This window comes from Rana temporaria, chromosome 5 (genome assembly GCF_905171775.1).
Source record: "Rana temporaria chromosome 5, aRanTem1.1, whole genome shotgun sequence".
In the NCBI taxonomy this organism is placed as follows: Eukaryota; Metazoa; Chordata; class Amphibia; order Anura; family Ranidae; genus Rana; species Rana temporaria.
In genome coordinates this window covers 9,644,407-9,668,095 of record NC_053493.1, presented here as the reverse complement: position 1 = coordinate 9,668,095, position 23,689 = coordinate 9,644,407, and the positions used below count along the sequence as shown (strand labels likewise).

Sequence of the window (23,689 nt, the reverse complement as noted above, 5' to 3'; positions counted from 1 at the left end):
CGGATTAATTCCTCGTTCTCTACTTTACTGAAACAATTGGCTAAATATCTGCAATGGGTGCGGTGTGCTTTTATTCTAACTTGCTTGCTTTTCTCTCTTCAATGCTGACTCAGGTTTTCCATACTCCTGTGGTGCATAGTGAGTATGCTCTACGCGGCGTCTGCTGCTCCTCCTCCTGCATGTGTGCATGCCTAGATGACTCCGTACTGCATGTTCTCCATTCACATCCTCCAACCATCCTTCTATATACCAGCAGACAGACGTGTGCAATTTTTAGACTTGTATTTATATAACCTCCTCGTGTTCCATCGCTGATTACAGCGTCTTGATTTTTGTAAATTGCTCACATCGGCATGTCTCTACCGCAATCAACGTGTCTAATTGGGAGCTGCTAGAGTCCGGATCTCCACACTACATGTCCCATGAGGCGGCGTTGTTGGCGCCACTACATGTCCCATGAGGCGGCGTTGTTGGCGCCACTACGTGTCCCATGAGGCTCTATTGTTGGCGCCACTACGTGTCCCATGAGGCGCTGTTGTTGGCGCCACTACGTGTCCCATGAGGCGCTGTTGTTGGCGCCACTACGTGTCCCATGAGGCGCTGTTGTTGGCGCCACTACGTGTCCCATGAGGCGCTGTTGTTGGCGCCACTACGTGTCCCATGAGGCGCTGTTGTTGGCGCCACTACGTGTCCCATGAGGCGCTGTTGTTGGCGCCACTACGTGTTCCATGAGGCGCTGTTGTTGGCGCCAGTCACTACACGTCCCATGAGGCGCTGTTGTTGGCGCCAGTCACTACACGTCCCATGAGGCGCTGTTGTTGGCGCCAGTCACTACACGTCCCATGAGGCGCTGTTGTTGGCGCCAGTCACTACACGTCCCATGAGGCGCTGTTGTTGGCGCCAGTCACTACACGTCCCATGAGGCGCTGTTGTTGGTGCCAGTCACTACACGTCCCATGAGGCGCTGTTGGAACTCTGACATCCACAGGCATGATGGGAATTGTAGTTCCTGAACAACTTGAGGGCCATAGTTTGGAAACCCATGTGTGGCAACCCCGGGGGAATGTAACAAGGGTCTTGTGGATGAAACTATGACGATAATTAACGTGATACTAAACACAGTGTATAGTTTACATTGTCCCTTCTATTTCTGAATATGGACGATGACGCTGTAATTGTTGTTTTTAATTAAATAAAAAAATCTAAGTACCTTTTTTCCTATTGGATATTCAGCCGTCGCATGACCCGGCTCTCTCTCAGCATGTCTGCAGGAAAACATAGGAAGGAGGAGCTTCTAGTCCTGGTAACATGTTCAACATAAAAAAATAGCCAAAGAAAGGCATGTGATTTGAATAGGAATGCGGTGCGATTCCTGTCTGGATTGCATGCGTTTTCCTGTGTGAAGTCACAATGACAAACCTGGGATTCCACAGGAGCGGTACTGGAAACCGCATGCGTTGTGGACAAGTATTGTACCGCATTCTTCAAAACGCATACGATTCTTTGCAGTGCGATTTGAGTTTATTCATTTTGTATGGTCTCAAATTTCACTGCAAAGGCATAGTATGGATGCAACCCTACTCTGTACAACAGGAAGTGATGTAATTACGTGTTACCCCACCCCCCTCCCCCTCTTGGATTTTTCTCCTGGTCATTTCCACCATTCCAATAGAAATTCTGGCCATAAAGCAAGTCATGGAAAAGACTGACCTGTCTGCAAATGGAGATCAGGGGTGAAGTAATGATCAGATCTGACCAATCGGAACAATTGTGCTTTTTAATCTTTCTACAATTCTTTCCGTGTGAGAAGTGCACAATGTCTGCTCGGTGTCTGTCTTGTTGAACCCGTAGATCCACCTGTTCTCCACGTCTTCCTCTTGTTGAACCCGTAGATCCACTTGTTCTCCTCGTCTTCCTCTTGTTGAACCCGTAGATCCACCTGTTCTCCTCGTCTTCCTGTTCTCCCCCATTGCATGCAACACACACAATGTATTCCTCATTTTCCAATCTGCAATTGCACAACCTCAAAGGGATTTAGTATTCAGTTTAGTTTATTGCTTTTAGCCAAGGTTTTTGATGCCCCCAAAGAGACCTGGTCACCACCCGAGGCGGATTATCGGAATCTACTTGCAGTACAATAGTAGTGGAGGGTTCTCTTTATGTGTTTGTAGTGTTGCCTATGCAGCATTATTAAAGTGCTGAAATGTTAACACAGGGTTTGACAAATTTGCTTGGAATCTAGGAGCCAGCTAAAAAAGTTGGGAGCCAGAAAACGCACCCCGTCCTGACGAGCTTGCGCACAAAAGCGAACACATACGTGAGCAGCGCCCACATATGTAAACGGTGTTCAAACCACACATGTGAGGTATCGCCGCAATTGGTAGAGCGAGAGCAATAATTCTAGCCCTAGACCTCCTCTGTAACTCAAAACATGCAACCTGTAGATTTTTTTTTTTAAACGTCGCCTACGAAGATTTTAAAGGGTAAAAGTTTGTCGGCATTCCACGAGCGGACGCAATTTTGAAGCATGACATGTTGGGTATGATTTTACTCGGCGTAAAATTATCTTTCATAATATTATAAAAAATGGGGATAACTTTACTGTTGTCTTATTTAATTAAAAAAAGTGTAATTTTTTTCCCAAAAAAGTGCGCCTGTAAGACCGCTGCGCAAATATGGCGTGACAAAGTATTGCAACGATCGCCATTTTATTCTCTAGGGTGTTGGGATAAAAAATATATATAATGTTTGGGGGTTCTAATTAGAGGGAGGAAGATGGGAGTGAAAAATTACATTAGAATTGCTGTTTAACTTGTAATGCTTAACTTGTAATACCAACGGCCACCACCAGATGGCGCCAGCTCACACATCTGATGGTAATAACTTGTAATACCAACGGCTCACCACCAGATGGCGCCCACCTTCCAAGCCAAGTCGCCAGGGCACCATTTCTAGTCGCCTTGGCGACCTGGCGCCCCGGATTTGTCGAGCCCTGTGTTAACACGTAAGTTCCTCAGATACTGATAAAGTTCAGCTGAAGTCATTGAAGCTTTATATAAATGATAACCTCGCTGAGCTCTAATCTCTCTATCGGTGTAATCCCCTCATTAGGCGGCTCCTGACACTGCTGGTGTTTGTAGTAATCCCTCCTCGTCTCTTTATGGGCCTTGTAAACACGAAATACTGGAGACGATTAGACAGTCCTAGTATTGTGTGTTCTGATGTCTGGAATACAAGCATGCGCATGCAGAGGACTGCGCGGGAACAGCGGGGGTGATACTTTCTCTTTCTGGTTGTGTAATTTTGCAATTCGTCATTTTCATTTTCATCATCCTCGTCCCAACGACTCGTTAGTGGTCTGTACTTTTTATATTTTATCTTTAGAGTTTCCAGAATCGTGCCGATAATTACAAGAGATGTACCCAATTTTTGAGCAGAGCCCTCGTGAGTTCTCTGGGTGGCAATAAGGAGATCCTTTCAGAGGTATTTCATGAACTGGAAGATTATCCAGGAACACCTCCCTACTTGTTGGCTGTATCTCTCCCTAACTGTACTGCAGATATCGAGACCCTGTAAATCGGGGTATTGAATTAAATTGGGTCCAGTCCATGAAATGTTCTCCCACTCAAAGGCAGGATCCCATGTTTTTGCTATTACTCAGTCATCCCGCTCCCCCCGAAACACACTTTGCATCACAGTGTAATCTTCTACATCACGGCGGCTCCTCCTTTTTGCATCAGTGTAATCTTCTACATCACGTCCCCCCCCCCCCCCCCCCCGTTTGCGTCACTGTGTAATCTACATCACGCCCCCCCTCGTTTGCATCACTAATCTATTTCACGCCCCCCCCCCGTTTGTCACTGTGTAATCTACATCACGACCCCCCCCCCGTTTGCGTCACTGTGTAATCTACATCACGACCCCCCCCCCCCCGTTTGCATCACTGTGTAATCTACATCATCCCCCCCCCCGTTTGCATCACTGTGTAATCTTCTACATCATCATGCCCCCCCCCCCATTTGCATCAGTGTAGTCTTCTACATCATGCCCCCCCCCCCCATTTGCATTACAGTGTAGTCTTCTACATCATGGCCCCCCCATTTTCATCAGTGTAGTCTTCTACATCATGCCCCCCCCCATTTGCATTACAGTGTAGTCTTCTACATCATGGCCCCCCCATTTTCATCACAGTGTAGTCTTCTACATCATGCCCCCCCATTTGCATCAGTGTAGTCTACATCATATGGCCCCCCCCATTTGCATCAGTGTAGTCTTCTACATCATGCCCCCCCCCATTTGCATCAGTGTAGTCTACATCATATGGCCCCCCCCATTTGCATCACAGTGTAGTCTTCTACATCATGCCCCCCCCATTTGCATCAGTGTAGTCTACATCATATGGCCCCCCCCATTTGCATCGCAGTGTAGTCTTCTACATCATGGCCTCCCCCATTTGCATCAGTGTAGTCTTCTACATCATGGGGGCCCCCATTTGCATCACAGTGTAGTCTTCTACCGCATGGTCCCCCCCCCCCCCCTCCATTTGCATCACAGTATAGTCTTCTACCTCACCTCAGCCCCCCCCCAGTTGCATCACAGTGTAATCTTTTGCATCAGAGTCCTCCATTTTCACCATGCTCCCCTTTTACAATAAGTCTTGCACCCCTTCACATAAGTCCACTTTTACAATAGTTATAGGTGGGGGCAGTAGCCATTTGTTTGCACTTTTACAGTACAGGCCCCCTTTTACAATTTTTTTACATTTGGTCGTCCCAATTCACATGAAAGTTCCTTTTTTTTTTTTTTTTTTTTTTTTTTTACTGTAACACCCTTTTAAAACTGTGTGCCCCAATCCTTTTACGTAGCAGTCCAATCATTGCATAAGGCGAGCAACCCACCTTAACGGCACAGCTCCCTTTGCATCAGTCTCCCCCCCCAGCAGCGTGCAAGTGAAGCGATGGGTCTGGTTGGAGGGCGGGAGCTTCCCAACTTCTCCTGTGAACAAGTGAGTCATTGGTTGCTAGGACCGCCCCCGTGTCATAGTAACCAGCTGGCCACTTGTTAACTTGAAAAGTAGGGCTGCTCCCACCCTCCATCCAGACCTAGTGCACCTCCAACGCTTCGCACCCTGTGAAGATGACAGGAGGAAAATACACAGGCAGCTGTGGTGGTCCGGACATCACAACCCCCCCCACCTCAGAAAAGGGTCCTGTACCATGACTAGCTCCGCCGGCGGAGGCTCTCCTTATTGCCACTCTACCACACTTTAGGCATCTTTCACACGCCATACTACAGTGTACACCCATGTGAGTGCCGTGTTTGCTCGCGTGTTCGTACATCCCAGCAGGCAGTCCCATTTATATTAATTTGGACAGAGGTGCTGCTCCCAATTGACACCCCGATAGGTGCACGGTGCCCCTAAGGCAGAGTGTGCTTGTAGAGCCGTGTACACGCACCACACACAGTGGTCAGATGGGGAGCCGTGGTTTTGTTTGTGAAGCTGCTGCATCCCACTTGATCGAATGAGACTGCCTGCATGGGGATGTATGGAAGAACTGTGCATTCCCTGTGGTGGGAAACGTGGCCCTCACATGGGCATAGTACACCCGTGTGAGCCTTTTAGGCTCCTTTATTAAAGCAATTCCTCAATGTTTATGACATGCTTTCTTTACTTCGATCTTTCTAGAATTTAGTTATCTTGGAAGAAGGGGAGCGAGTTTCCGCATTCTCGGTGACTGTCAAACGTTTAGTTCATGAGAATTAATTTTTGTCACATGGAGATGCTAGTGACTTGTCGGTATTGTTCCCCTATTCAGATGGTTCCTGTAAGGACTGCACAGGCGCAATCCTTGCCAATGGAAATCTCCGAACCTCGGCCGGCATCCAGGCTCATTCCTTAACATCCCCGTGGATTGGAGGATGTTAAAAAAAGAGCCACTAGACCTAGCGAGGCCGACTGGCCACTTTCCTCAAATTCCACGTCGCCCTGGATGCTGGCCGAGGTTCGAAGATTTCCGTCAGCAAGGATTGCGCCTGCGCAGTCCTTACAGGAACCATCCTGATAGCTGGAACCATATTGGCAGATCACTGGAACCTTATTCACCACTTCTTATTTCATTGCATTCTCCCACCCGTCATTGCATGGAAAAATCTGAATGTCGTTGAGGGTTTGCCTGAGAAGACACTTAACATGAAATGCGGGATTTGAACTAAGAATTTTAACGAATACAAAATATATCCATGAGCAGCCTATATCATGTTTGGCCTCCACTCGGGGTCTGCAAGGTTTTCTAGGCTTCTAAGATTCCTGTGATCTGGTCAGCTAAAGGAGCATATCGGGCAAACGCAGAGTATAAACGCCTTGATTCAGATTGCAATGTACTCGCAGTTGTGAATAATCCACGTCTGCCGTGATCTTTGGTTTTTTAGCACAAGGAGAGTGATAATTTCATAAGTATTGTAAATCTGGGCAAAAAAGACACACAACATGCACATTTCTCCACATTTCATCCCTTTTTAAAATGCTACAAGTATAGAAGAATATCTGTTCTGCCCAAAATCCAGTGAGCCTCAAACTTTTTACTAGGGGTGTCTTGATACCACTTTTTTAGGACCGAGTACAAGTACCGATACTTTTTTTCATGTACTCGCCGATACCGATACTTTTTTTTCTAAAATGTAGCCTTGTGTCCACAAATGCAGCCTCGTGTCCCCAAAGTGAAAGTCAAGCCCCCCCCCCCCCCCCCCCCCCCGCGCCATCTAGTTAATTAGTGCTCGGGGAACATAACAGCTTTCATTTGAATAGCTGTGTGTTCCCCGCCGCGCCTCGTCATGTATAGCCCCTCCCCCTTGCTCGGGCACTTTGATAGACAGATCACCCGTCCAATCCTGGGACGGGTGATATGTCTATCAAAGTGCCTGGACATGGGGGAGGGGCTATACATGACGAGGCGCTGCGGGGAACACACAGCTATTCAAATGAAAGCTGTTATGTTCCCTGAGCACTAATCAACTAGATGGCGGGGGGGCTTGGCTTTTTACTTTGGGGACTAGGCGGCAGCAGCAGGTCTCCTCTCCTCCATACCCGAGGACTGCTCTGCTCCACCTGCTCTCCGCCCCCTCTCCACCCGCTCTCGGGGGGGGGGGGGGAGTAATGGGTGCATTTGCGCGAGTACAAGTACTCGTGCAAATGCTCAGTATCGGTCCCGATACTGGTATCGGGACAACCCTACTTTTTACAGTGAGCTCAGGTTCACGCTGGGCTGCAGGAATGAAGCGACTTCACTCGCGGCTGAAATCGACTGCCAGCGGGATTAGAGACATCTGTTTCTGCACAGATATCAATGTAAATTGCGTGCTGAAATCGCAAACTGTAGTACAGAAAACTAATTTTTTAAATTGGTGCAGTGCCACAGATGTGGTGTTGCACCGATTAGGCCGCCGGTTTGACAAATGTCAAATTGTTTGTCAGACGCAGCCGTGTCAACCAGGGCTGAATTGAACAGCTTGGGCGTTGGCTTTGCCTGGGCTTTCCCATTCAACTCCCAAGATTTGGGGACTTGCTCTGTAGTTCTGAGGAGAACTTGGACAGGAGTGACACCACTTGGGATTTTAGTGCAGCAAAAGCAATGTTGTCAACATAAACAGGAAGTTAGGAGCTCACTGGATTTCTGGCAGCTCATCCATTCCCCCCCCCCCCCCCCCCCACGCTGTTTATAGCTGGTTCACGCTGGTCCGACTTTGAGAGTAAGTCGCCTGACCTGCCAATGGGATCCGTCTTGAAGTGGAGTTCCACGCAGGAATGAAACTTCTTCCAACCCCCCCCCCCCCCCCCCCCTGGTGTCGCATTTGGCACCTTTCAAGGAGGGGGGGGACAGATACCTGTCAAATCCAGGTATTTGCTTTCTGCGGCAAACTACACCATGTCCGCCCCCCCCCTCCTCCCTCCCCCCGCTGTTTTCTAGGAGATGCACAGGTCCCAGAAGACAGCAGGGACCATACAGGACGTGCAGCACGTCTTGCGCATGTGCAGTAGGGAACCAGGAGTGAAGCCGTAAGGCAAACTAAAGCAAACCAAACAGAGGTGGGAGCAGGTATCCCCTTTAAAATGACATGCCATATATTGGAGAGGGGGAAGAGAAAAGGGAGAACTTTCCCTTTTTGTAGTGAAGTTCCACTTTAAGGCCTCGTTTATAAGGGCGCAAAGGACCTAAGCTCAACAGAAAAGGAAAAGCATGTGTGAATGAGTCTTTAGGCTTGGTACACATTAGTGCAGGCCATGCGTTGCGGAAATCGCATGGAAAACCACAACTGAATTGCACTGCTCTTGCGATACGTGCATGGCTGCAATTCATTCTAAATGGCACCTTCACGCATCTGTCGGCAGCACCATCGTGGGTGCGGGGAAACGGCATGCTCAAAAAGTCCAGTTGCGGGTTCCCTACAGCTGCGTAGTTTTTGCATGTTTTACGCGCCACAGCAGCCTATTCAAATGAGTGGGCTGCCGTGCCTGAGCGAACGCAGGGGCGTACAGCCTGAACTAGTGTGAGCCAAGCCTTAAAGGATAAATTTGCCTTTGGAGCATGTTGTGGGCTTCATCCATTTTAAGGGTGGAACATGTAACGTGTTCCAGAATCTGCAGCCTTCACTCACCCCCCCTTTGACAGAGAGCAGAGAATGTTATCCCCACACCCACTGTCACAATCTGAAAACGGTGCAGCTGTGCAGGGCTGTCTCATATATTCAGTTTCCTGTGAATGGATAAAGTGCCATCCGCCATTGCGGCTTGTAGTTCTCACTGACCTGAGGGCTCTGGTAATCCATTGATCTGCTCTCGAGTATAACTGCCTGCCCCGTTCAAGGTACTAGCAGACGGCTAAGCTGAGAGTTTACAGGAGCCTGAGCTTGCACCCTCAACCTTCTGATCGCGGGTGCAATGCTCTGTTGGCTACTTAGAAAAAATAAGACTTTCATTTTATTTTAACTGCAAAAAATAAATAAATTAAATATATTTTCTACCTGCAAAAAAAGTAAATTTCTTTATTTTCAAAAGATGAACTTGGCCTTTTTAAGGGAAAAGTGTGAAGAAATGTATGTATTGCAGAGATGCACTGGATGCATTTTTACTGTTGGTATATTTTGCCTATGCCTAGATAAGGTACTAAAGGGGACTTATATTTGACTTTATTGGCATTCTCATTTCTTCATTGCAGAAATCTGGAGATGTATCTATAGATAGCTGTTGGATCTTTCTTAAAATAGACCCAGAATGGTCCCCCAGCATAATGCGGTCTAGTAATAAGACACCTTTTTGGATGACAGTTGTGAGATTTATTGCACAGCAGAGATCCCAGAAGGTCATCTAGCCTTGTAAAAGGTGGAATTGTGAGGACCCGACCTAAATTGACAGGTGCCGCTCAAGGCTCCAATTATGTAGCAACCGCTTGGGGTGCAGATAAGAACGGAGCTTGTCCCAGGACTAGACAACAAATGGGGGAAAAGTCCTGGAAGTTGCACATCTCTGCAAAATCGCATAAGGTGGTGTATGACGGCCTCGGCCCTCTCTCAATCCAGTCCATGCCACCAATGCGTTTCATTATGCCCATGACTAAGCTCCATGGGCAGGGTGAAACACGTTGAGGACTTGGCCCGGTTGGAGCCAAGGCTGAGGCTGTCATACACCAGCTTAGGGGGTTTCGCAGAAATGTGTGACTTCCACGACTTCCATTAGTGGAATTGTTAGGAATTGCAGAAAAAAAAAATCTGGATCACTGGTATTCTATAAGCAGACCTTCATGTGAGGCCACTAAACAAATGCTTTTATTGGTTCTTCCTATCATTCATGGATGGTTGGTGTCTTCTCTGGTAAATTCTCTAGCTTATGTATGTATTAAAATGTGTTTATAGCTCTTATGGTTTCTTAATGCTGCCTGACCAAGATGAGGACAAGGAAACACCAGAGCCCGGTAGAGTCCGGTTGGGTGGACAAACACAAATGTGAGAACGGAACTTTGCTTCCTTGTGAGGCCCAGGCAACGGCTGCCAAGAAGGGGAATGATGCCACCAACGGCATTGCCCAGCACGAACCTATGGAGAACGACCTTAAGAAAGTCAACGGTAAAAAACAGAAGAGGAGACGAAGGTCTCCCAAGAACAAAGCTGTGATGCCCAAGGTGGACAATGTGCTGTTTGGCTTAATGGCGGACGCAGTGTGGCTTGATAAATATTTGTACGATGAGGCCGAATGCGGCTATCATGCCAAGCTTGCCGCAGTGCAGCCCAAGGTGTTGGAGAATCGTCCTCATGTGAAAGTGGCTTCCGTTAAGGAAGTAGCAGCGACAAAGAAGCCTACAGAGAACTGCACCCACAGCGCTATGACGGCTTGTCACCATGTGGATAATGGAGTCTGGGTTAATAAGTTCAATTTTGAAGATGCTGAGAGCCAGTTCATCGTGCAGTTTGCATCTCCCCTTGCCCCTCGAGCCCTCAACCTCAACCTGGTTCCTCATGACCGTGCAGCGATTAGATCCACCCAGAGAACACCCGATGAAGGGTATTCTAGTGCGACTCCAACTCCAGCTGCCCGGGACGGGTTGACCATTAATGAAGTCATTGATTCTGAGCCAACGGTCAACGGAAAGCCACACTGGGCAGCCATACAGGACCTGTTGTCTGAGGTGTGGTTGGATAAGTCCCGGTATGACCAAGCGGAGCAATGCTTCTATGAGCACGCTGCTAATTCGCAGGCGACATTACCGCATCAATCCAACCTCAATTGGAGCGTGAATTCTGGAAAAAAGGGAAAGCGGGACAGATACAATCGTAAGTCTGCCGGAAGGCAGCCGTCTAACAAAAAAGATCTTCCCAGTATTCCGGAGGAGACCGCCGTGTATTACCCCGCGTACTTCCTCCACAGCGGCAGCGAGAGCGTGTGGCTTAATAAGACTACTTACGATCGAGCCGAAGCGTGTTTCTATGCCGCTCAAGAAATGTCGGTTGCTGTTAAATCCAGCCAGACCATTGTAGCCAAATTGCCTCGGCCAGTAAAACCCAAACATCAGGACAAGAAGTAGGCACTTATTTCTTTACAACAACAAATGTTTATTCTTACTGTGTGCTAAAGATGTTGTGGTTGTTTAATGCTTTGTACCCGTAGAAGAGATGCTCCAGTGTTCTTGTTGGGTAGTCATTCCATGTTTGCATCTCCTACAGAAAATGATGTAGAGCAGCCTCCGTGTATGGTGTAGTATGACCCCTTTTACACGAGTGGTCCAACTGGGTCCGTCTGTATCGGGCTGAACCTCCATGCCAGTCAGGCATCAGAAAGTACCGTATTTATCGCCCTATAGCGCGCACTGGCATATAGCGCGCACCCCAAACCTAGAAGGAAATCCTAAGGAAAAAAATAAATACTGACAGTTTACAGTTAGTTACTTAGTTGCCCGGTGGCCTTGTCCGGTCCGGCGTCCGTCTGCGGCATTCGTGGTGTTCTCCCGCGCTGTTTTTGAACGCCGCCGACATACCGAGCGCGGTACACTCGGCTAGGCTCGGTTTCTCTCGCATTAAAGGCTAGGAGGCGGCACAGGGCGTGACCGCGAGCGGAGCAGAGCGTGGCTGAGCCCAGACGAGTGTACCTGAGTGTACTGCACTCGGTATTATGTCGGCGGCAGCGTTCAGAAAGCGGGGATCGGCGTATAACGCACACCCACGATTTTCCCATGATTTTAAGGGGAAAAAAGTGCGCGTTATACGCCGATAAATACGGTACCTAAATGGTCTACACCAGGGATATGCAATTACCGGGACTCCAGCTGTTGCAAAACTACAAGTCCCATCATGCCTCTGGGTGTCGTGCTTGTGGCTGTCAGTCTTGCTATGCCTCATGGGACTTGTAGTTCTGCAACAGCTGGAGGTCCACTAATTGAATATCCCTGGTCTACACCTATAGCAACGGCATTATTCACCTCTGGTTACAGCTGCAGTGCTCATTTTTATCTACAAAGGTGATTGATGCCCTTGCTATAGGTGTATGCCATTTATGTACCTCCTGACTGGCATGCAGGGTCTGCCTGATGTCTAACTGGGTCCACCTGTCTATTAGGCGGACCCTCTATGCCATTCAGGCATCAGGAGAGTACATAAATATCCTACACCTATAGCAACAGCGTTATTCACCTTTTGGTTACAGCTGAAGAGCAAACTTTTAGCTGAATAATGACCTTGCTATAGGGGTTGGCCATTCATGTACCCCCTGATGCCTGACTGGAATACCCCCCAGGATGTTGCCAAGTGAGGCCTAGTCATAACTGCTCACCACCTCCCAATCGCAGGAGCGAGCGTGCAAACACTGTGCTCAGCTACTGCATAAGATGGAGGGGGGGGGGAGCCATGTAAAGAGTCTGAATCGGATGCTGCATCCACCCAGGGGTAAGTATGATTCTAAAAGAAAAGATTAAGCTTTAATTCCGCTTTACTATGGAGGTCTTGACTTGTAGTTAAAGCGGAACCAAGGTCAGAAAATACTCACCCCTGTTCTATCGATGTAACGTCCACGAGCTCCCTCACCGGCGCCATCTTTTTTTTTTTTCCGGGGCTTCGTCCAGGTAACCAGTCTTTGGCTTTTTTGATTGGCCACTTGGGTAATTTTTTTTTATTTTTTTTAAATGTATTGGTTTGGGGGTCTCCCCTCCATCATACTTGGGTGGATGCCGCATCTGTCCCCTGGCGCCTCTAACACTGAGAACCGAGCGATCAAACATTTGCTGATGGCTCAGTTCTCGCAGATCCCTGAGCAGAGAGCTGCTGACTGTTGCTCAGCATTTCTCTGCACCTCCACGCTCATTGGAGGGACTGGGAGCCGCCATCTTATTTTTTATTTTTATTTTTTTCTATTGCAGTAGAGACTTGTCATATCCCCTCTGCAATGAAAGCCTGCCTGCTCTTAGTTTTTTTCCGTTTAGTTCCGCTGTAAGCGTGGCTGCTCTAGGCGCTCTTCTCGGCCAGGGAACTGATGCTTGGGGGTGAAATTTATGCATCATTATGTTGCATTGTCTGGCCTTGAGAGGTCTCCATGAAAAGTGATGGTTCTCCAGAAGAGGTTAGAATGGCTCAGGACTGAGATGTCACAAGTTTTGATATCTTGGCATGAGGTACTGATTTATAATGATTAATAGACAAGCGGGCCGCATACACTGGTAGGACTCGTCTTCAATGGTACAGAACTTCTATTGTAAAGTGCAGTACAATTGATCCCAGAAAGGAACACGTTTGTGCTTCTCTCTGTACCTCATGTGTCTGGTTTAGACAATGGTGATCAGACGTGCTGGCACTGGAAACTTGGCTTTTTTCCTTCGATTCTAGAACGCCATACCAGTTAAAAAAAAAAAAAAAAAAAAAAAAAAACCCTGTGCAGAAAAGTTAGAATTGCTTGTGTTTCACTTGGCTTTTGCCCGAGGGGAAGTGATGTCACAATCCTTTCGGGCGTGATCCTGCGAACTTAGTGGGCGTTTAATGAAGCTGGAGAATGCAAATTTTGGTGCAACTCTGCATAGAAACCAATTGGCCTCCAGGTTTTATTTAGGGCCGAAACAACGAATCGATTATGAAATTAATCAATTACTGTTTATCATAATCGATTAATTGACCAATAACATAATGGGGTTAAAAAAAAAAAAACTAAAATTAGCCCTTAGTACAAAAATGGCAAATTGCTACTGTAAATATTTCACTGTCCCACAGTAAAAAATGAATCCCTGGGGCAGGATGTGCGGTGGCGGTATAGCGCTGCTATTTTTAGTGGCGCTATACCGTCTGAGTTGCTGCAGTATTTGGCCGCTAGCGGTGTGGTATTAACCCTTCGCTAACAGCCGAAAAAGGCTCCTCTCACCGCTCCAAAGATGCTGCTGACAGGACTTTTGGAGCGGTCCCGCCATCACATCGAGTTTTTCAGACGGTATTTTTAGCGCTAAGCCGCCTGAAAAACTCCTCAGTGTAAAAGAGGCCTTATAGTAGCGTTGTGTGTGTTTTTTTTTTTTTTTTTTTTTTTAACCCCATTATGTTACTAAACATCAGTCCTGGGTCACACCTTTTTTTAATCTGCCCAACAACAAATTGGGCAAAAAAAATGCAAATCGCCGTAAAATCACTTTTTTTTTATTTTTTTATTAACCGCTTCCCTACCAAGTCATAGTAAAATGACGTCGGCAGGGACCTTTCGTCCTTCAGACTGGACGTCCTTGCTTTCCCGGCCGCTAGGGGGAACGCGCGCGCCCCCGCCGCATTGCTCGGGACCCAGGTATCTGTTCCCTCCTCCCCCCTGAAAGGTGCCAAATGTGACACCGGAGGATTCCAAAAAGTGGAAGTTCCATTTTTGGGTGGAACTCTGCCTTAATAAAGACTTTACAATCCCTTTTAAACCACTTTATTGGTTTTATGTGTTCATGAAAATGCGAATGGAGATGATTGGTCTGCGCTCATACGCGGCTTGTTCTTTCTTCTTCTGGTTGGATGTATTCAGTGATACAAGGGGGTTTCTATCTTATTGTCCATGGACGGACACAGCCTTCACAAGTCTTGACAAGTGGGTTATGTTCCTGTTCATAGGAGAGGGCGAACAGGAACATAACCCACTTGTGAAGGCTGTGTCTGTCCGTGGACGATAATGGAAAAGGATTTTACGGCGAGTACAAAAAATCCTACCAAAAAAAAAAATAGTATTTTTTTTTTGTACTCACCGTAAAATCCTTTTCCATTATCGTCCATGGACGGACACAGCCTTCAAGTCTTGACAAGTGGGTTATGTTCCTGTTCGTCCTCTCCTATGAACAGGAACATAACCCACCTGTGAAGGCTGTGTCCGTCCATGGACGATAAGAGAAAAGGATTTTATGGTGAGTACAAAAAAATCTTTTTTTTTTTTTTTTTTTTTGTAGATTGGTGGGGTGGGGGCACACACACCGCTGCGGTTTTCAACATTTGTGAAAATAAAACTACAATTTTTTGTGTATTTAAACCTGTAATGTTCTGTCGGCAGAAAAATGGCAGCTTCTTGCTTGAGCACAGAGAAGATCTGGTTTGACAAATACAAGTATGACGACGCAGAGAGACAGTATTATGAAGACCTGAGCAATGCCGGAACCAACGCTCACATTCAGACACAGGTCAGTGAGGGGGGAGGGGCCGGGGGCGGGGCCTAATCATCTTTGACGTCTAGTCGCTGCATTCCCAAATCATCTGTCTTCATAAAACTCTTGTAGACGATTTTTTTGTTTTGGAGGCTGCCGAGCAACGTCCGTTTTACTCCTAATCAAGAGTTTTTGTTTTTTATTTTTTTCATTTTATCTTTTTTGTAATGTTTGTGTTGCTTCCTCGGGGGGGCTTTTTCTATTGCTTCTCTTGCATCTGGCTGGGTCTCTCTCGCTCCAAATTGAGCCACTTCTGAGGTTTCCTTTTCTGACTGACGGTAACCAAGTGGAACAGAATGATTCTATTGTGAGCCTCTTTCAGGTCTTGTCCTATTCCGTTTTACAACATCTTCACCTTTGTGCTGATATTCTTGTTTTGGGCATTGAGCAGCTTGTCGGTTCATTCATTATCAATTGCCGTCCAAGACCCCTGCTCACCCGCCGGCCGTCCTCCTCCTTATGAGGGACGCCGCCTGTATTTTCAGCATTTTAAAGTGTATTTAAAGCCAAAACTTTATATTCATACCCCCCAAATTTTCCACATTTTCTCCTGTTGCAACCAAAAACACTTAAATGTATTTTATTGGGATTTTATGTGAAAGACCAACACAAAGTGTCACATAATTGTGAAGTGGAAGGAAAATAGGATAATTACAGCCCCCTTTACTCTGATACCCCTAACTAAAATCTACTGGAACCAATTGCCTTCAGAAGTCACCTGATTAGTAAATAGAGTCCACCTGTGTGTAATTTAATCTCCAGTCTAAATACAGCTGTTCTGTGAAGCCCTCAGAGGTTTGTTAGAGAACCTTAGTGAACAAACTGCATCATGAAGGCCGAGGAACACGCCAGACAGGTCAGGGAGAAAGTTGTGGAGAAGTCTAAAGCAGGGTTAGGTTATAAAAAATGTAATTTAATTTCCAAGCTTTGAACATCTTCAATCCATCATCGGAAAATGGAAAGAGTATGGCACAACTGCAAACCTATCAAGACATGGCCGTCCACCTAAACTGACCGGGCCGGGCAAGGAGAGCATTCATCAGAGAAGCAGCCAAGAGCCCCATGGTAACTCTGGAGGAGCTGCAGAGATCCACAGCTCAGGGGGGAGAATCTGTCCACAGGACAACCTTTAGTGGTCTCTCCACAAATCTGCCCTTTATGGAAGAGTGACAAGAAGAAACACATTGAAGAAAGAAAGACATAAAAAGTCCTGTTTGCAGTTTGTGAGAAACCATGTGGGGGAGGGGGACACAGCAAACATGTGGAAGAAGGTGCTCTGGTCACATGACACCAAAATCGGACTTTTTGGCCTAAAAGCAAAACACTATGTGTGGCGGAAAACTAACACTGCACATCACCCTGAACACACCATCCGCACTGTGAAACATGGTGGTGGCAGCATCATGTGGTGGGGATGCTTTTCTTCAGCAGGGACAGGGAAGCTGGTCAGAGTTGATGGGAAGATGGATGGAGACAAATACAGGACAATCTTAGAAGAAAACCTGTTAGAGTCTTCAAAAGACTTGAGACTGGGGCGGAGGTTCATCTTCCAGCAGGACAACGACCCTAAACATACAGCCAGAGCTACAATGGAATGGTTTAGATCAAAGCCTATTCATGTGTTAGAATTGCCCAGTCACAGTCCAGACCTAAATCCCATTGAGAATCTGTGGCAAGACTTGAAAATTGCTGATCACAGACGCTCTCCATCCAATCTGACAGAACTTGAGATATTTTACAAAGAAGAAGAATGGGCAGAAATGTCCCTCTCTAGATGTGCAAAGCTGGTAGACACACCCCCAAAAAGACTTGTAGAGAAAGGCGGTTCTACAAAGTATTGACTCCGGGGGGGCGCGCCATACAAATGTACCCCCCACACTTTTCACATATTTATTTGTAAAAAAAAAAAAATTGAAAACCATTTATTTTCCTTCCACTTCACAATTATGTGACGCTTTGTGTTGGTCTATCACATAAAATACAAATTGTTTTTGGTTGTAACATGAGAAAATGTGGAAGATTTCCAGGGGTATGAATACTTTTTCAAGGCACTGTATTAAACCCAACGAGACAAATGTGTTTTTATACTGAAGCTTATCAATTCTTTGTTTTTAGGCTTTTTGTTTTTTCCCATTTGGTAATCCTGTCTAAGTCCTATTAAAAAATTTTTTTAACATACGAAATTGACCATCAAAAGTGGCAGTTGGGTATTGGTTGAGACAAACCATTTAAGGCTGCATTCACACCTAGGCCATTTGCTGCGTTTTTTACCGCTTTTTTTTGCTGGAGGGGTGATTACACATTGTGTAATATGGCCGAACGCCGGAAAAAAAAGGGTCAGGGACTTGTTTTGAGCTTCAGGCGTTTCGGCGTGGAGATGTGAACCATCTCCATAGCCGACAATGTTAAATCACCCCTCCAGCGTATTGCAGGCTGCAATAGCGGCGGGCGTGAAAACGCCTAGGTGTGAATGGAGCCTAAGAGCCAATTTACACTGAATCGTTCACCACCCTGCCTGCCCTACCACAGCCGGCAACGCCCAGATCACTGTGAATCACTCCTGTATTTTATTTTTAGCGTGAATGTAGCTTTTTAAGGATTGGTAAGCTCCAATATATTACTTTTATTTAGTTTTTGGGTTTTTACTGCTTTTTTAGCTTTATCCTCTCCAACCTGGGGTGAAAAAAAAAGTTTTGTCATTAGATACACTTCAACGTATTTTGCACTTTGGAGAACGCATTCGGATATTTTCCAGATTTATATCCGAATTTTAAATGAACTTGCATTGTAAGTAAAGTGCATCGAGCCAACTGAATTTTATTATAGTCTCTGATCAGCATTTCTAATAACCCTTTTTATTTTTAGAACATTAGGTGTGTTTAACAGACCTTGGACTGGAAGTGGTTAAAGTAGAACTCTGGGCAAAATATACAAAAATTACCCACAATGCATTTTTTTTTTTTTTACAATGGTTGCAATGAACAAAGCATATCCTTGTATAGTGTATACTTGCCTCAACCTAAAGCACCCAGTATGATTTCTCTCATTCGCCTATCTGCATCAGTCACTATGGGCCCATGCCAAGCAATCTTGGGAGATGGCTGCACCCCCTCCCCAGCACACAGCAGGTGATTGATGGGCCTCAGCAGTGCATGTTTTCCTAGGGGGGTGGGTGGGGGTGGTTGTGTACTTTCCCTCCACTCAGTTCTCAGATCTCCGCCACCTCCCGTCGGCTGCTGAGAAATGCTTTGTAAAAATTCGGGACTTTGAAAGACTGTAGAGAAGACTGCATCTCCAGCACACAGTCCAGAATTTATAAAGCTTTTCTGAGCTGTCAAAAAAAAAAGGGGCAGAGAGTTGGTTACACTCTGCAGAGTTTGGTAAAGATAGTTCTGAGAGCGGATTTGGAGGGAAAGGGACACACCCCCTTCACACAGGAACAAATCTGAGGCTGTCAATCGCAGGCTGTGTGCTGGGGCTCCTCCCCTGTCACCTTTTTATCTCTTGGTGTCAGGGAAACCTGTCCGAAGTGATTCATGCTGATATCAAAGGAAGGAAGCAGCAGACAGACATCACACTCTGTGCTCTGGACTGAGACAAGTACACACTATAGAGCAGGGATATGCAATTAGCGGACCTCCAGCTGTTGCAAAACTACAAGTCCCATCATGCCTCTGCCTCTGGGTGTCATGCCTGTGGCTCTCAGAGTCTTGCTATGCCTCATGGCACTTGTAGTTCTGCAACAGCCGGAGGTCCGCTAATTGCATATCCCTGCTATAGAGGGATATGCTTTGTTCATATTTCATGTCTGAGGTTTACAACCACTTTAATGCTGACAAATTGATAGCTGGAGTTGGGCTTTGTTTGTCGCTCAAAGCTGAACCCCAGTAAAGGGATTTTCCCCATAGTTCTACTTTAGTCTCGGACCTCCATCTTTGAGTTTTGCCCCCTGATTGGGTTCCACTTTTTACGTCGCTGTCAGTAAGGTTCTTAAAGTAAGCCTCCCCGTACAGAAAATCGCATAAACTGTCGCCATGAGCGAAATGTGGGCACCGTGTACCATCCCCCCTGCCCCGAAATTCGAGTCACTTTGTAGAGAGGCAAAGTGTTGGGCTGCCCTCTGCTGCCCTCTTCTGGTCCTTGCACAGAATGGCATCCCTGGTGACCAGTAAGCTGCAGAAGGCGTTGGCCAGTGCTTGACTTCTCTGCAAAGGTCTATTTGTGTATTGCAGCTCCTTGGCAGAGCGGTGTAAAAATCTAGGTTGTCTGCATTTCGTTCATGGCGCCAGTTTAGATGGCTTTCTGCACCGTCCGGTTTTCTTTAAGCTGATTTGATGGCACCTCTTTGCCTCCTGGTAACGTGTAAAAATTGTGTGTGTGGTTTTTTGTGCACCGCCAGCAGGAGGACGGAGCAAGCACAATCCTCAGGGACATTGCCAGAGCCAGGGAGAATATCCAGAAATCGCTCGCCGGAGTGAGTACCAGACCTCACCAGCAGGAGGTGCTGCCGTGCGCTAACACTTGTGTGTGCGTGTGTGTCCGTGTGTCCATAACTCAGATCTGCAGTGCCTCCCGTCCTTAGTTGTCTGTGTGTCTGTACTGCTTCTGTCTGTGCTGCTATTCTCTGTTCCTCATTGGATGGATCTCAGGAGCCAATCCTCTTAGATTGAAACTGCATGCTTGTGTAAAATAATGAAACCTCTGCTTACATTTTAGATGGGAGGATTCAATCAAAAGTTTAATGCAACTATGTTGAAATTGCTGCTAATCAGAAAATCGCATACACATGTGAAGATCTGCCTAGGGCCCCTGCCTAGCCCTCGGGTCCTGACAGAGGCCTTCTGCAGATCTGTGCATGTGCAGTAATGGCGGGGCAGAGCAACTGAAGGTTCTCCCTCTCTCCTTTTTTTTTTTTTTTTTTTTTTTTTTTTTTTTTTTTTCTCCCTCTCTCCTACCTTTTTTTTTTTTTTTTTTTCTCTTCTTCCTTTCTTCCTTTTTTCTTTCCCCTCTCTCTCCTTCCTTTCTTCTTGAAAAAAGACATCCATCTAGTTCAACCCACAGAGAAAAAAGGGGGGGGGGACAAATGCACACAAATGGAAAACACAATTTTATTTCAGGTACTTGTATAGCGCCGTCAATTTTACGAGGGGCTTTACATATACATTGTTCATTCACACCAGTCCCTGCCCTCAAGGAGCTTACAACCTAAGGTCCCTAACACACATTCATACATATACTAGGGCCAATTTAGACAGGATCCAATTAACTTGCCAGCATATATTTTAGAGTGTGGGAGGAAACCGGAGTACTCAGAGGAAGCCCACGCAAGCACAGGGAGAACATGCAAACTCCAGGCAGATTGTGACGTGGTCGGGATTCGAACCAGCAACCCTCTTTGCTGCTGATATGAAGTGCAACCCAAATGTTTTTTATGCTACTGCTGTACCCGGCTGCAGTAGTTCTTCCTTCTTCCTGATATCATAAGAAACATAGGCAGCAGTGGGAGCCATTGGCTCCCGCTGCTGTTGGTCAAATCCTGTGAGGAGGAGGTGTCTGTGGACTCGGGCGACCACACAGCTTGGTAAGGGAGGACACGCAGGAGAAGAGTGGACCACACCAGTTGGGGCCTCCAGAAGAGAGGAGGTAAGGGATCGCTCTGTGCAATACCTTTGCACAGAGCAGGTAAATAAACTTTTTTTTTTTTTTTTTTTTTTTTTTTTTTTTACCACTTCCTGTCGCACTTATCAAATGACAGCCAGGTGGGACATTTCTTGTTCGGGGTGGATGCCGTACAACGTCCTCCCAGAACGTGATTTGCGCACAGCTGTGGGGCCACACTTTTTTTGTTGTCACCAGCTGTGTCCATCTGACGCAGCAGATGACTGATCAGTGTATCGGCTCGCTGCCTGGTACCACGTGATCGCTGTGACCAGACGCAGCAGACCACATTACAATTGTGAACAATGAGTGGCTTCCTTTCGTGCCGTCCATTGTGTACAATTTGTGTTTATTATACCAATAAAATTTCAGTGGTATCAGCAATCCATAATGTGTGTGGAAAAAATCCTGATCACTTTCCAAAAGTAGTGTTGCTAAGGTTGGATCATAACAAATAAAATAAAGGACAAGGCATTTTTCACCAGTCCGTGTCCCTCCCTGATCACTTCCCACCCATTGTGACCCTGTACTGCACTGGTGACTGTGTGTGTTAATAAATATATACCCCCCCCTTTTTATTTATTTATATAGTGTGTATATGTGTGTGTGTAATAAAAATGTATCCCCCCCCCCCCCACACACACACACACATACTGTCACCGGTGCAGTACAGTGTCTGAAAATAATATATATATTTTTTTTCACATAGAGCCTTCTTTTGATGGTATTTAATAAACAGGTTTTTTTTTTTTTTTGCTAAATAAGAATAATTTAGGCTGAATTGTATTCTGCTATATTTCTTTGGTGAAAATAACCCAAATCGGTGTATTTAGTCTGTAGGAAAGTTTTATGTCCACAAACGATGTATATCTCAAAATTGATCAATCCTGATGTACTGACGGCCGATCTCATTTCTTGAGCCCCAAAAACGCCAGGACAGTACAAATATCCCCCAAATAACCCATTTTATGGAAAGTAGACAGTCCGGGGTATTTAGTAAGAGGCATAGTGAGTTGTGTTTTTTTTTTTTTTATTTATTTATTTTTCTTTGTTTAGTGTTGCCAATAAAAAAATTCAAATTTGGGTACAGTGTTACATGACTGGTCTATTGTCATCAAGAATGGGGTGAAAGTCCGGAACTGAAGTTAATAAAAAAGTCACTTTCAAGTAATTTCTGCTTTAATGGCTAAAGCTGTGTTTTCATTCCTCAGATTGTTACCAAACCTGATAAAACTTTTAAAACTGGGGTAGATTTATTTCCTTTTTTTTTTTTTTTTTTCCCTTTCCTTTCTTTTCTCTTTCTTTAATTTTCTTCTCTCCCTCTCCTGGTTTTGAGGTTTTCTGAACCCTTTCTGTTGGCACAAGCTTGCGTTGATTGGATCCATAGAAAAGCCCGCTGGCTCCTGAGTTCTGTCCATCTGTGTTCTTGTATTATGTGTCAGCAGATGTGCCGTTTATTCTGTATCTGGTTTGCATCTGCACCATTTCCTGTTCTTTGTCTCTGACCCAAATCTGGTTGCCCTTTCCTGTCCCGTGTATTTCTTTATAACCCGGAAGAATCGGAGTCGTCTCTGCTTGTGTGTGTTGCAGCCCAGATTACAGCCTGCTCTAATGACTCGTCTTTCTGACTTCCCTCTAACAAATGAGTGTTTTTATGTAACCTAAAGAATGTCCCCATAAATTCAGAAACTCCCATGGGTTCAGTCCACCTAGATTCTAAGAATAAGTATGCAAAACATGACTTATCAGCTTTATAATCAACTCTGTTCTGTAAAAGTGTGTGGCCTTTCATTATAGGGAATGTGGCCATTCAGTAACATTTGCCTTGGAATTGCGGAGTTGGTAGGGTCATATCCTGCAATCTTAAAGGAGACATACAGACAAAGCTTGTTTGGCTGTACTTCTGTGAATCACAGGAGCGCAGTTCATTCTGTACTCTTGTCACCTGTTTTCAGCAGACAACGGGCTGAAGCTTGCTGTCGGCTGATGTCACAGAGCTGGTTCAGGCTGGGGCAAGATCCCGACAATGAAGTCATGATGCGCCCACATGCCTGGACCGGCACCCGGCTCAGCCTCTCAGTGAGCCGCTGAGAGCCTGAGTCCGGCCGCTCCAAGCAGTGCAGAGAGCGACTGACAGTCGGCTCTCTGCTCGGGGAGCTGTGAGAACCGAGCGATCGGCGGAGTTCGAGTTCACCGGATTACTGTTTTCAAAGCGGAGTTCCACCCTAATCTGCGTCCTTGGCTGCAATTGTTGCCAATCACATGCCTATTTATTTTTGGACAGCTGTGTTTTTTTTTTTTTTTAACCATATTGTACATGCCTCTACTGTGCAGTTCGTTTGGCAGAGTGGCCCCGAACCTCAACTTCTGGGGTCCCCCGGCCGGGTTCCACGCGCCTTCTCCACATCAGATAATCCCCCTAGAAGTAGCGGTTGACTTGCGTGCGCGCTGCCGAATGTAGGACTTGGCGCGGCCCGCGTCATTGGACTTGATTGACAGCAGCGGGAGCCAATGGCTGCTATCAATCCAATCAAGAGCCGAGAGCCCCCAGGCAGAGGAAGAGCATGTCTCCTGGCGGGGGAAATTTTCAGGGGGACTCGGGGTGGTGTTTTCTCGCCGTAATGCAAAGGGTCCCTTTTAACACTCCACTTCCGTCCATCCTCGCTGTGACAAGGTATGTTTTTCTCCCTTTCCCATTGGCTCCTGGGATAGCAGTGTCATCAGTCCAATGAGTCCATAGGCATTCCCTCCCCCGTGCTGCTGGCATTGCGTTATTTTAAAACCGAAAATATTGCGGAGGTAGGCGCCACTTTTGAATGGGGAACTTGGTCTGTTTGTATCGCTACTCA

The 23,689-nt window shown here is 46.3% G+C and overlaps 1 protein-coding gene across 14 annotated transcripts in view; it reads left to right on the top strand.

Moving 5' to 3' along the window:
- Nucleotides 1-23,689, top strand: part of LOC120939798 — a 45,370-nt gene that overhangs the window by 2,860 nt on the left and 18,821 nt on the right. For 3 of the 14 annotated variants that reach the window (XM_040352159.1, XM_040352163.1, XM_040352165.1), the window contains exons 2-5: nucleotides 114-138; nucleotides 9,929-11,068; nucleotides 15,029-15,158; nucleotides 19,585-19,656. In XM_040352159.1, the coding sequence (XP_040208093.1) occupies nucleotides 9,939-11,068; nucleotides 15,029-15,158; nucleotides 19,585-19,656 (1,332 nt within the window). In that variant the 5' untranslated portion in view covers nucleotides 114-138; nucleotides 9,929-9,938. Of the gene's footprint in view, nucleotides 1-113; nucleotides 139-9,928; nucleotides 11,069-15,028; nucleotides 15,159-19,581; nucleotides 19,684-23,689 lie in introns of those variants that run through there. The other 11 variants (XM_040352160.1, XM_040352154.1, XM_040352158.1 and 8 more) reach the window with 6 other exon arrangements.